General features: G+C 50.7%; 4 protein-coding genes across 4 annotated transcripts; 3 read left to right on the top strand and 1 right to left on the bottom strand.

Moving 5' to 3' along the window:
* Nucleotides 1–785: 785 nt before the first annotated feature.
* On the top strand, nucleotides 786–2,592 carry HO133_008431 (uncharacterized protein; the record flags this gene model as incomplete). Its single annotated transcript, XM_037299297.1, has 3 exons — nucleotides 786–1,511; nucleotides 1,575–2,423; nucleotides 2,491–2,592. 3 exons carry the CDS (start codon nucleotides 786–788, stop codon nucleotides 2,590–2,592), a joined length of 1,677 nt encoding a protein of 558 aa, XP_037155298.1.
* A 2,798-nt stretch (nucleotides 2,593–5,390) lies between these two features.
* Nucleotides 5,391–6,749, top strand: HO133_008430 (uncharacterized protein; the record flags this gene model as incomplete). Its single annotated transcript, XM_037299296.1, has 4 exons — nucleotides 5,391–5,531; nucleotides 5,604–5,634; nucleotides 5,683–5,999; nucleotides 6,054–6,749. The coding sequence occupies 4 exons, from the start codon at nucleotides 5,391–5,393 to the stop codon at nucleotides 6,747–6,749; spliced, it is 1,185 nt and encodes a 394-aa protein (XP_037155297.1).
* Nucleotides 6,750–9,453: 2,704 nt separating this feature from the next.
* HO133_008429 (uncharacterized protein) lies at nucleotides 9,454–11,563 on the top strand (the record flags this gene model as incomplete). Its single annotated transcript, XM_037299295.1, has 4 exons — nucleotides 9,454–9,457; nucleotides 9,514–9,861; nucleotides 9,920–10,222; nucleotides 10,272–11,563. The coding sequence occupies 4 exons, from the start codon at nucleotides 9,454–9,456 to the stop codon at nucleotides 11,561–11,563; spliced, it is 1,947 nt and encodes a 648-aa protein (XP_037155296.1).
* Nucleotides 11,564–12,463: 900 nt separating this feature from the next.
* HO133_008428 (uncharacterized protein) lies at nucleotides 12,464–13,544 on the bottom strand (the record flags this gene model as incomplete). The annotated part of the gene is made up of 2 exons (XM_037299294.1): nucleotides 12,464–12,637; nucleotides 12,729–13,544. The coding sequence occupies 2 exons, from the start codon at nucleotides 13,542–13,544 to the stop codon at nucleotides 12,464–12,466; spliced, it is 990 nt and encodes a 329-aa protein (XP_037155295.1).

The raw sequence follows: 13,544 nt of genomic DNA, 5'->3' as shown, positions 1-13,544 counted from the left end.
AATACGCTTGCTTAGAGCTGCTTAAGATCTAAGTATACATTATCTGACGGGGCAAATTAGAAAAACATACCCCAAACTATGGGATTCTTACAAATTCATACAGGTACTAGTACCCCATTCTTTTGGTGAGGGGTATGAAAATGTAAGATGGGGTATGAATTTGTAAGTATCCCATAATTTGGGGTATGACTTCCAACAAAGATTCTTGACTGTACCTTAGTCTATTCTAGTTCAGCTACAGGGCCACCGTTTCGAAAGTACCCTAGGGTTAGGGCGGTTACTAGCGCTGTGCAGGACTTTCGGTACCGACCTCTGTGAGATAGCTTACTTTACTTCAGGTACTAAGGTACTGTCGCTCCTTTCTTCCATAGCTAGAAACTGATCATCTTTACACATACCACAAGACAGAATCCTTCTTATACTGGGTGTGAAACTTTTGTCTTATTACCTACCTGACGGACTTACATTTCGACACTCGGCCATTCTTAGTCTCGGTATAGCCCCACCAATAATGCGACTCCAGCACTCGTGTGGGGCTGCAAAGCTCCATGCATGATACTATACCTCCGTCTTGAGCAGCCAACGCTACCACGGTACGGCCTTACGCGCATTCGGCCGATGCTGACACCGTGCATATGCATTTGCCATACCCTCTTCCGACCAAAATTTGGGACCGAGGGGGACCGTGATGCCCATCGCCCACATTGAAAAGCATTTCCTCTGCCCTCGTGTCTGCCACTGAACTTCGGCTCTACATCCCTCATTTCGCTGACACCATCTTTACCATGACCTTGCGTTCCTGGCTTGGCCTTGCGCTGATCGTCACGGTGGGAATTAGATTCCTATCTTTTCGTTACATCTATGGCCTTCGACGCTTCAAAGGCCCTCTGTTGGCCTCCTTCACCGATGCTTGGAGATTCGTCTACCACTGCCGAAACACAGGAATACCGTTTAGAGACCTGCACGACCGCTTTGGAGATGTCGTGCGAGTAGGCCCAAATGTGCTCTCGTTTCGAGATCCGCAAGCCATTCGCGATATCTTCGGAGCCGGGAAGAATTGGGACAAGGTACGTACCATCCAAGTACGGTCATTGAGGGGAGTGCCGACCGAGATTCTAATGAACGTCTTGCCTTTGAAGTCTGATGTATACTTTGTCAACGCGGCTGTCTCCATGGGCGAATATGCACACACCTTGTTCTCAAGTACCGACCCGAATTGGCACAAGAACGTTAGAAGAGCCATGAACCCTTTCTTTACTCAAACCACCGTATTGACATATGAACCTTTCGTGGAGAGGACCATTGAAGTCTTTATGGCTGAAATGGATAATCGCTTTGTGAACAGATACGGTACCGGGAACGTTATTGACTTCCCTACCTGGCTATACTATTTCACATTCGATGTCATGAGCGATTTGACTTACAGCAAGCCCCATGGTTTTATAACACACGGTGAAGATATGCACGGAATAATTGGCTGGGTGATGAGCTTCGTCAACTACAGCTTCATTGTAAGTTCATCCCGTGTCCTTGAACTTTTTCTCCTCACCAAACTCTCAAACTTATCCCTACAGGTGGGTCAAATGCCCTGGGTGGATATGCTCCTCAGGCATAACCTTATCCTAATGTGGCTGGAAAGACGGGGATGGTACGCCGGCAACACCTTTCCCGGCGCCACTTTTGCAATTCAGCGCATTCGGGAGAGGGAGCAAGAGAAGCTCACCGGGAATGGTACCGACAAACGAGAAGATCTGCTCGATAAGTTTCGACGAGCGAAACAGGAACGCCCGGAGCACATCACCGACAAAGCGGTGTTGGGTCTTAGTCTGTCGACAATGTTGGCTGGTGCCGAGACAAGGTCAGGACCCTCATCCCTTTCTCCATCCGAAAACCACCTTTACTCATATTTGGCTTCCGAGTACAGCGCGATCTCTTTGACCGCAATTTTCTATTATGTGCTACGCACCCCCGGCTGCTATTCTAAGCTCCGAGAAGAGCTGGACAAACATCTCCAACCCGCATCCTCGGCCACCAACTCAACATACTTCCAGACCCCTTTCTCCGAAGCCCGCGAGCTGCCCTATCTCCACGCTTGCATTCAAGAAGCATTCCGCATGCATCCTGCTTTCGGGATGATGCCCGAACGTATCGTGCCACCGTCGGGAGCCACCATCTGCGGGAACTTCATTCCCGGCGGTACCCTTGTGGGATGCAATGGCTGGGTTGTGCAGCGTCATGAGAACACGTTTGGAGAAGATTTTGATACCTACCGCCCAGAGCGCTGGCTCGCAGATGCGGAGAGAACGCGCGGGATGGAGCGAGCCATGTTCCAGTTTGGCGCGGGAACTCATGTGTGTTTGGGCCAGCATATTGCTTTGATGGAAATTTACAAGCTTGTGCCATCGCTGATGAGGACATACGAGGTACCTTCCCCATTACTCTATGACAATTTACCGAGGAGAGAATTCCGCACCACTGACTACATGATAGATTTCTCTTGTTGACCCCGAGAAAGAATGGACGATCATCACCGGTGGAAACATGAGGCAGAGGGACTTCAATGTTCGTATGAAGAGAAGAAGCGACCTGTGAAAGACTCGGGACGCATAGATTGGCCCAGCGATCTCATGAGTTGAACCGCTTGGCCGCAACACGCTCGCTGTCTTGTGGAAGCTTGACTAGTTTCTTTTGTTTGATATGCTGTGCTCGTAAATGGTTGGAGCTGGTATCAACGAAAATCCCCTTGTTCAAAGATTAGAAACAAAATCACGATCGACAATCGGGGGGTGGGGGAAACATGACAAAATTAAATGTCAATTCTCACGTCCTCAACGTATTAGCCGTCTGTTCAAGCGGAGATCTCATCTAGCGCGACTGTTGACGTAACGTTACTCTAGAGCAACACCTAGGCAACCTTTCCGCGGTTCTACACTCGACCCACGGGCTATTCTAACCGCAGCCCCATTGGAAACACCATCCTTCATCCAGCTCGATTTGGTCAACCACTCTATCGGACTGGTAGTACTCTACGACAATCAGAGATCCGGACTTCGAGTGCTTGGCTCGCGACCTACGCGGGGCCGTAAGATCAACATCCACGACGACCGAGAAACGATCCACCGCACTCTGCACAGCTGCCAGGGGCCGCGCCGTTGTCCCGTGGATGACCCGGGGTCTCCGGAGGACGTGGTCCTTCCGCTGGCCAAGTGGGTCTGAGCTCCAGCAAGCTAAACAAGCTGCAGAGTAGAAAGGCCGGTTATCCAATCCGATGTAGCCTCTCGCTCCGAATGAAGATCGGAATCGAGGCCTTTGGTGGTGACAAAGCAACGACCATGGATGAGGTATTCGGCAGAGTCGGCGCAGAGGCTCTTCCGGTTGGTTCGTTCTCCCGACCGATACCGAGTGTAGGACTGCAGTGCATGGTTTTAGGCAATAGGTACGGTCGCTGGGCGGATTCGGCGTATGCGAAAACCTTCGGGATCGCTTGACGCCAAGAATCGGTTTCACACACCCAGAAATTGTACCGTAGCATGGAAATTCTTCCAATCCCATTCCATGTAAGCTTTCTTGCCGAGTCCAGACCCGGGGCCGGATTTTGGGTGCGGGGACTACGGAGCGTAACCCGGTTTGGGGCCTTTGTGATCCCGTCGTGAGCTCGGAGAATTCGGGTGAGGCTGCGTCGTTAGTCGCTGTACCAGGCCCGGTTTGGAAGGCGTTGTCCGGGTTGTGGGGCACCGTCTTTGGCTGGGATCATGGACCTGGCGCACGATCGGTTGCTGCTTCCGTAGGCTTGGCAGCGGATAGAGGTAGGCGTGCGTGAATATTTGAGTGCCTGGCCGCTGATGGATTGAGAGCAGACTTCCGGACACCTTCTTGGTCTCGTGGGATGCAATGTTTTCGGAAACAGTACCCCTCCACGCCACATATCCTGCCTCAATTCGCTGCATCTCTGGTGGCAATCGATTTACAATGCGTGAACTTGCCGTCTTGGCCGCAGTGACGAGGTCTGCTTCAGCGGTCTCCTATCTGGCGTGACGATTGACGGGTTCCACCATCACCCCTCCTCCAGCCGTTCGCCGAAGATTAGTAATAGTCTATCCATATGCACGACTCGCACTTCCCGCGCCTTGCATGTTGGACGCACCTACATCAGCACAACAAGAGCTGCGCAGCCCAACAAAGCCGAATCGCAGAAGGTAATAAGGTAGTTTCATGCCGAGAGAGGTATTCTTGGGCAAAAAAAAGAGGCGAGAGAAAGACCCCGGGCCGTTGATTTCAATGGATCCACGTATCTCAAGGAGTCGTGAGCTCTATTTTGTGATTAGAGGCCCAGCTTAACTTTACATATCCTCCAATCCCAATTTTGCTCTATGAACGTTCAAGAACCAACACCTGAGGCCCATGCAAGATGAAGATCCTGTGTTTGCATAGTATGGAGACAGATGCACAGGTAGTTGATCCTCTTTGAGATGAAGTAAAGGCGATGGTCTGTAGACTAAATGTACTGTGGATACTCGAAGCTTGGATAAGAAGAACTACCCTCAGAGCTCTTCATAGTCCTTCGACTTTGGCTCAGCAATGAATGAAGCGCGACTTCAAGAGAGTATGGGAAAAGAGTAGGAGCTTATTTTTGTGGATGGAGACGCAGATTGCAAGCAAGCGGAACGTAGGCTACTTCTCCAAGCCATACCCAGGATCATTGCTTGGCAAGGCAGTAACGAGATACGATTATTGACACTCGTTAGGTACTGTTCACGAGTGGTCTAGGGAAAATGGCGAAGAGGGGTGGCAGGAACCTGCAAAAGGCCAGATGGTAAGGACTCTGGGTGTCGTAAGTGAGTGTTGAACACTCGAACCCTCGAACTGGCCCGTACGCGCGCGCCGAGGTTTTCGAAGAGACTTTAAAGTTCTCCAGAGTAATCGAGATCGAGGATCCAACGACATACGACTCTGTCAGTCTGGCTTTCGAGGAGAGTATCGTAGGGTAGGAGAGTATCGCAGGGTAAGAGACTATTGTGGAATAGAAGACTATCGTAGGGTAACGCTAAAACGTGCGAGTTCTGATTGAGGAGGGCACATCTCTGAAGGACAGAGCGGCTAATAGGTCGATGCCAGGCACTTTCAGCCCTACAGTTCTTGGCGCTTATGCTCACTTTCGCAGCGCGCGCTCCAGAGACTAAAGTAGCTTCCGCTCTTCCTCTACCACTTCACCGTTATTTGTCGTCAACCCTCCAGAGAGCGAGTTTGGGTACATCATCTTTAAAATTGTACTCGACGCTAAGAGGACCTATGGGGAGTCTCCGAGGAGCTTGTAACAGCCTGAGGATAAAGCAACTCGATTACCCCCACCTTCAACTCCACAGCAATTACCAATCTGACTGGCATCCATCATGGCAGAGGTTGTGACTGGGGCGAAGAACTGCATAGGCGTAGGCTGTCCAAAAGACGCCGGTGCCTTGCAGTGTCCGACATGTCTAAAACTTGGAAAAGAGAGCTCGTTCTGTTCACAAGACTGCTTCAAAAGGAGTTGGGTAGGCTACCTTGTACCCTCGTAAGGTACACATGGCCAACATCATGCGGTCCAGTAGCTGACCGTCTCTTAGTCAGAGCACAAGTCTGTCCACAAATCTGGCTGTACGTACCGTGATCGGTCTTTCTGAGCTTCAACTGATCGCAACGCAGCAATCGCTCTCCACAACCCTTTTCCAACCTTCCCCTACACCGGACCCCTGAGACCTATATACCCGCTATCGGATAGAAGAACCGTTCCAGAATCGATACCACATCCAAATTATGCTAAGACTGAGGGTGGCAACCCCAACTACAAGTTCGCGGCGAGGAATAGTATCACTTGTCTGGACAAAAAGCAGCAGGCAGGTATGCGGAAGGTCTGCCGCATGGCCAGGGAAGTCCTCGATGTAGCTGCAAGAGAACTCAAGCCTGGTGTCACAACGGACTACATCGACGAGGTGGTGCACAAAGAGTGTATTAAAAGAGACGTAAGTCCTGATCCCTAGAGCCCAAACTGATGAGATTGCTCATTTAGCTGCCAGTCATATCCGTCACCCTTGAACTACTCGGGCTTCCCCAAGTCCGTGTGCACCTCAGTCAACGAAGTCATATGTCACGGCATACCAGACCAGCGCATGATTCGGGAAGGTGACATAATCAATCTTGACGTGACTCTCTACCACGGCGGCTTTCATGGTGATCTAAATGAGACATACTATATTGGCGAGAAAGCTCTCAAGGACCGAGAATCAGTCCGCGTGGTGGAGACAGCCCGGGAGTGCCTGGAAGAAGCAATTAAACTCGTCAAGCCGGGCATGGCCTTCAAGGATCCAGGCACAGTCATCGAGAAACATGCCAAGTCAAAAGGCTGCGGCGTCATTCGGACATACTGCGGCCACGGTATTAATTCACTTTTCCACTGCGCCCCCAACATACCTCATTATGACAAGAACAAAGCTGTGGGAATCGCGAAACCAGGAATGACCTTCACGATTGAGCCGATGATCAGTCTGGGTTCTTTCAGAGATAAGACGTGGCCCGATGACTGGACGAGTGTTACTTTGGATGGTTCGAGGACAGCTCAATTTGAGCACACTTTGCTAGTCACAGAGGATGGCGTTGAGGTTTTGACGGCTAGGCTTGCAGATTCACCAGGGGGACCGGTTGAGATGCCGCCAGAGTTGAAGGCAGACGGTGACGGTGCGGCAAATGGAGCGAGTGATAAAGTAGTCAGTTGAAAAAGGAGAAATGAAAGGTCTATGATCATCGTGATAAAATTCTGGAACGGATGGCTCACTCGTCCGTTGACGGAAAAGTCTCATGGGGTATTTACTTCGCAAGCGCTAAGCTTCAGTCTAGCATTTCCGCCCTTGAACATTCTGGAAGGCTAGAGACTTCAGCGTTGCATGGCTACTTGGAACAATCTCTCATAGGAGTCAGCCTGAACGCTTTACATCTTTACATTCCGCATTTTTGAGGCTTCAAGGCCCACGGGGAGAAACTCTCAACAAGGGATCCAGGCTTCGTTGCGGGAAGATGTGTCTACACTGAACAACGATCTGGCGATGAGGTCATACTAAACCTACTCCGTCCTTTACGCTCCTCGCTGTCTGTCTCCTGTCATGTCTTAACTGTAGTCTTACCGCGTCCACATCACAGAACTTCGGTAATTTTCTCCGCGTGGAACGGAACAGCAGCCGTTTTGATTGGATGCCCAGATTCTGTATATGTTAGACTGTCATAACTTCGCATGTACAGCTGATTAGCCGCCGTTTGCTGGGTCGCACCATCAGGGCGTGGAGATGGGTTGATTTGCGGTACATTCAATCGTTCATCCCCTGGATGCACCATTTCTCCGTCTCAGAGCACGGTATGGTGTTCCAGCTCTGTTTTCACTTTTAGGCTCTAGCTTCAGTTTGAATATATTAAATCCATTCCTCAATTTACAGCTGCACGGAAGGTATTAACGAGGGAGCAGCTACTCCGGGACTAAGGTAGTGCCGGATCCCGCATCGACCCGCACCGATCCGCGCCGTTAGAACGGATGTCGGCGTCGAAAATCAGAAACAGCGCCAAGGCCGTGAATCACGCCTCGTCGAAAACCTAAAGCGCCTAAATCTGGGCTCGAATGCCCCTAAAGCTCAGTACTTTAAGGTCGGCAGGGGGTTTTTACTAATCCTCCCCGGATAGTCTTGGCAAATTTGTAGGCGGAGAATATTTCGACTCGTATTGACAAGGCATACAGAGGTCTGCACCGAAAGTCCTGCACATGCGCTAGTGCAGCCCTAACCTTACTTTCGGAAAGCGGCCCTGTAGAGGGGAAGTCTAGAAATATCTTCTCACAGCGCATGGATGGGACTTTAGGTACTTCTTTTGGCTTGATAGGGGTATTAAGCCCCGAAACCTGGCTAGGGCTAGGTGCGATTCCGAAGAACTCCAGACGCATTGTCCAGGTAGCCCTTTAGGTGGGGCGTTATCCGAAGTCTGAGCGCAAGAGTCTTGGCGGGTGCAGGACTTTCGGTGCAGACCTCTGTAGGGTATAAGTAGCTATAGTGTAAAATAAAATCGTATTTTACAGAGATCCTAGGAGTATTTTTAAACCTTAGGAGATTCTTCGCCCAGGAGATCCCTTAAATCAGGAGATCTTCTCAGTCCTACCACTAATGACTAAGCTGTAATTTACATTTTGGCGTAATATTATCATCTCATCCCACCCCATCTCATCACACCCCATGCCATCACACCCCATGCCATCACATCCCACCACCCCCCGTAAGACCTCGAGAATATCACCCCCACGAGAACTTTGGCTAAATCGCTTGAATCTGAAGTCAGAAATTAAAAAGCGTGAATGTAATTTACAGTAGCCTTGGCACTCGTATTTCCGGAAATAATTATAGAAGACTCGCTTTCTCAGGAGACTCCCGGGAGGAGTTTTAAGCTACGATATCATGAGATTGAAAAATAATTGATATGAGAAGATTGTTCAAGAGGATTTCAGGGTAGATACATTAAATCTTATAATAAATCTTTATTTATAAATGATACTTATGGTATTCTTGTTACATAACTAGCCTACATAGACCATTACGAAAAACCCCCTGCCGACCTTAATGTAACAAGCCCGAAATGAGTCCTAAAAAGCGCAACCGCAAGCGCACAGGAGCACATGGTGTGCCAAGACATCAGCCTTGGACACCTGGGCACTCACCTCCGTCTGTTGCCATTACTTTCTTACGAGCTCTCGGAGGTAGAGAGTCTTAAGATAAGAGCAGGTCCGATGACGCAACCAGGCGCTATGGGTTGGGCGCACTAGGTCTACTCAAGAAGCTCGCCGGGTTGATTGATGTAATGTTACAGGACTGAGGGGTAAAGTACTCAGGTACTCAAGCAGCACGCGGCTCCTTTGGTAACATCTTTAAATCGATTTTGACTGTGAACTGTTTGCGCAGTGTGCGCGGTGATACTATTAGTATCATCATCATCATCATCATCATGTTCCTCTGCGACACGGTTGATGAAAAAGCAAACCCATGCTGGGAGATGCGGAAAGAAGTGTGTCGAAGCTGAGGAACTCAGGACCATGAATAGAAACGCGATGGCAATTGCAAGTGTAAGCGTCATTGTACGTTGTTTTGCTGTTTTGCAAGTCTGATGATACCAGCGTTGTGATAGGCCGAAGATCTACTAGGGATGTGATGTGACGCAACGGTACACTAGTGGGGAGCTGCGACGAGAACCCGCCCTTGATGGGTTGGATTATCTTCCAGATAAGTATGCTGCGAGAGAACATACCCAGATTGGGTGATAGGCCCATATTGAAGAGCTCAGAGCTCTTACCATAAAGATAGCTTCTCATCCTGCTCCTCTTTCACTCCGACGTAACTTGTTTACCCCCAACTGACATCGACCAAAGACCAACGACCGAAGCGTCCCAAAAAGATGGGTATGTATTCCTTATCTGCCCCGTAGTTTGCCAGTGCACAGCTGAGCAGCTGGCAGCCCCGAACAACAATATCTTCGCCGATATCGTGGCTACACAGCCTCCCAAAGATGTTGTGGAGCCCCATGGCAGTAATCCTTTTGCGCTGAACGATGGTGCTGCCTGTCAGCCGGAGAAACGTCTTAGTGTCGACGAGGAGAAGATTCTAGAGGGCATGAGGCCTTGCATTGCCGACCAACAGGAATACCCTCCACCGACCGACGAGGAACGAAACACACTGCGTAAGGTTGCAGACTCTATTCCAGCCGTTTCGTACTGGTTATGTGCGGCTCAGTTTGCAGAGCGGGCTTCATACTACGGTGTCCAGACTGTCTTCTCTAACTTCATCGAGTTCCCATTGCCTAAAGGTAAGAAGTAAACCCGATCTCATGCAAGTGAAACTTTGGAGCTTATCAACTATATTAGGCGGCAATGGTGCCGGGGCTCCTCCACCAGGCACACAAGAGACTGCTGGAGCTCTTGGTCAAGGGGAACAGTTCGCTAACGCCTTTGTGCTGCTCTTCTACTTTCTCTCTTTCTCTATCCCCGTCTATGGAGCGTACGTTGCCGACGTTCAGCTGGGTCGCTACAAGACCATCATGATTGGTGTACTTATTTGCGGTGTTGCTCATGTCATCATGATCGGTGGAGCCGCTCCCAGCGTGCTTCAAGCTGGCAAGGGCATGGCTCCGTTCCTGATCAGTTTTTTCATGCTTGCATTTGGCGTTGGTAGGTGACAGCTGATCGGTACTTGTAGCGTCGCTGACAGTCCCCCCAGGCATGTTCCAGCCTAACATCGCGCCGACAATACTCGACCAATATGTGCATCAGCAGGAATATACCAAAGTGCTTAAGAGCGGAGAAAAGGTCATCATGGACCCTGAGGCTACTGTCCAGCGCGTCATGTTGATATATTACGGCTTGGTGAACGTCGGTGCCTTTTTCGCTCTAGCTACGACCTACTGCGAGAAGGATGTCGGCTACTGGCTTGCCTACCTCACACCTGGAATTTTGTACTTCCTTCTCCCAACCTTACTTATAATCTTGAACAAGCATGTCGTCAAGAAAGCGCCTGATGCTTCGGTTCTCACTAATGTATTCAAAATCACTGGTATGGCAATCAAGCAGAATAAGTTCAGGTTCTGGGGCAAAGGTTATTTAAATGCCGCGAAGCCAAGCGTGCTCGCCGATAAAGGTATCCTGACCTTCAATGGCAACCCAATCTCATGGACGGATCAGTTGGTAGATGATACTGCTCGCACATACGCAGCGTGCGCCATCTTCCTCTATTTTCCAATCTGGTATAGCAATGACGGTGGCATCGGAAACGTCCTTACCAATCAAGGTGCTGCTATGACCACAAACGGTGCGCCCAATGATCTACTCTCGAATTTCAACCCGCTCACAATCATTGTCGTCATCCCGATCCTATCATATGGTATTTACCCCATGCTGCGCAAGTACAAAATCAAGTTCGGACGCATCAGTCGCATTACCTTCGGCTTCATCCTGGCCGCCATCTCCGGCGTTATCGGCGCCATCATCCAATGGCGCGTCTACGAGACCTCGCCCTGCGGCTACTATGCCAGCTCCTGCTCCATCGGCACCGGCGTATCGCCCATCAGCATCTGGTGGCAGATACCCAACGTGGCGCTCGGCGCCATCTCCGAGTGCTTCTGCAACGTCACCGCGTACGAAATCGCTTATGCCCGCTCGCCGAAAGGCATGAAGGCAGTCGTCATGTCTCTGTTCCTGTTCAACACGGCGCTGGCAACCGCGTTGGGAGAAGTGCTCACGTCCGTGACTGTCGATCCGTATCTGATCTGGATCTGGGCCGGATTGGCCATTGCCTTGGCGGTCCAGACGATCATTTTCCACTGGACCTACAAGGAGATGGACAACGACGAGTTCATGACGTACCAGGACGACAACGAGGTGCTTGAAGAGCACAGGCGTGGCAGCCGCGTTGAGCGAACGGTAGGTTCGATGGAAAGGAAGTTCAGAATGGAAAGCTCGGAAGAGGGTGAAATCGACAGTGCTGAATACGCAACTCGCCCTGCCCGACCTTGAATTTAATCCCATCTCAGTGTATGTCTCTGCGTCTGAGAGCAGGCTCCTCTACGCTCAATTTGGGTGCCTGCACCACGGCTGTGCACATTTTCGACCTCGGTCCGAATAGCAGTCGATCTCCTATCTCCCCACAATCTTTCGATTATCGACGCGGAGCCCGCAAAACCCTCAAGGAACGTAACCTCCTCATCTTTCGCCAAGACGGAGACTTGAGCCGCATCTCAGCCCGGAGCCAACACCCTCTTACGAGGGTGTCCGAGTCAATCGCCAGACCCTCTCGAACCTCACGAGGCAATCTCGTTCCTCGTCTGTTACCAGTGTTGATAATAGTGCATCAACTAAAGACTTCGCTACCTCTCAGATCGTTCAATTCTAGCACTTGAATAATGCACTTTGAGATCTAGTAATCAACAGTCACTCCTGCAATACCCTAGCGTGACAAGAACCCACTTGCGCAACGCAAACAGGAATTCTGTAATGCAGCCCTCAGGAGTCCGTCCTTCACACCAACCAAGCTTAATTGCTGTCCCTCTTGCAATCGTACTTAATCAGCGCTCCGAAACGAGTACCAATCGCCACAGTGCGACTGGAGGCTAGTCGATCTCATGATATCGCCGCCGTTTCCGACCCTCGCCAGGAACTCTGTAAGGGGTAGGAGACAGGCCTCCAGTCCGAACTATATAGTCACCTGTTTTGCGCCCGTCAATGGCTCTTTATTCTATTCCGTCTCTCTCTCAGAGTCATTGCATACGTTTGTCCCACCCATCCACCCACCCGTGCCTGTACATAGCCATTTCGCTCCAGATGTATGCCGTAGGTATAGGAGTTTTTGCGCGCCGGGGGTACGAGTATATGCCTGCTCAGGCCTGTTCGGGCTTGCTATGCCCGGCGTGAGACCGCTCAAGCAGTTGTTGTTATCCTATGTGGGCCCTGGTTGGACATGTGATGTGGGGGTTTCATGAATGGGACGTTTGAAGGGCCTTCTAGAGCTGCTGGAGTCCCATAATAGTTGGTCTGGCGATGTGATGGTGTAAGGTCGGTAAGCGGTCTCTGATATGGTTTTTGACGCTCGTTCTGTGACGCGGAAGTACAACGCCAATGAGGAGAACATCTGCACTCACTTCCGGTCTGTACAGTTGGGCGGGAGACTTTGGAGCCTATTTACGCTCATCGAGCCGGTGATCAAAAGCCCAATGATAAGGTACGCCATCAAGACATCCCTGTGAACAAGCGACCTTAAGGGGAGAATTGGTTCATCGGCGTACTTTGCCTCTACGAGCAGGAATAGCAGGCTAGCTGTAAACGAAAGAACGAACAAGCGGAGGATCAGTGGATCTGAGACCATAAGCCTCTTGCTGGCGAATTTCCAAACAAGTAGGAAGGCAATAATGAAAGTGGCAAGGAGAATTACGCCGGGAAAGTCGACGCGGTGGAGCTTAGACAGAGATCCCTCGCTGGCTTTCGGGCTGCCATCTGCTCTTGCGCTGGTGTTGTGTTCAGAGTCAGTCGGGAGCTTCCAACACACCTGGGTTAGAGCCAGCACGGCCAAGGGAGCCTGACAAGCAAACGAACCTCGCCAGCCAATCGTATCCGCCAAGATACACCACAAAGGCGCGCCAACGCCTCCCCCAAACGTAACCATCACATACATCCACGACCGCCATAGGGCCACGTCGCGTAACGGGACCAGAGACAGGATCGAACTTGAGACAAGGCTTCTCATCCCCACTCCACCCATGCCTGCCACGACGCGACCAGCAGCAAATTCGGACAGATCCCTACCCCGACTATAGAGAATGCAGCCGATGCCGAATAGTGCATAAGCAAATGTAAGCACGACTCGATACCCAAAGATGTCGCTGAGTTTGCCGTACAACGGTTGAGCAGGCCCCAGGCCCAGTCGATACGAGGCCAGGATCCATATGGCGTCTTGAAAGCGGCCGAAGTCGGAGCTGATGGTGTTATACACGGCGATGACCAT

Source organism: Letharia lupina (assembly GCF_014066315.1).
Source record: "Letharia lupina isolate WasteWater1 chromosome Unknown contig_5, whole genome shotgun sequence".
Lineage (NCBI taxonomy): Eukaryota > Fungi > Ascomycota > Lecanoromycetes > Lecanorales > Parmeliaceae > Letharia > Letharia lupina.
The sequence above is the reverse complement of the archived record's forward strand: the minus strand, read 5'-3'. Positions and strand labels throughout refer to the sequence as shown.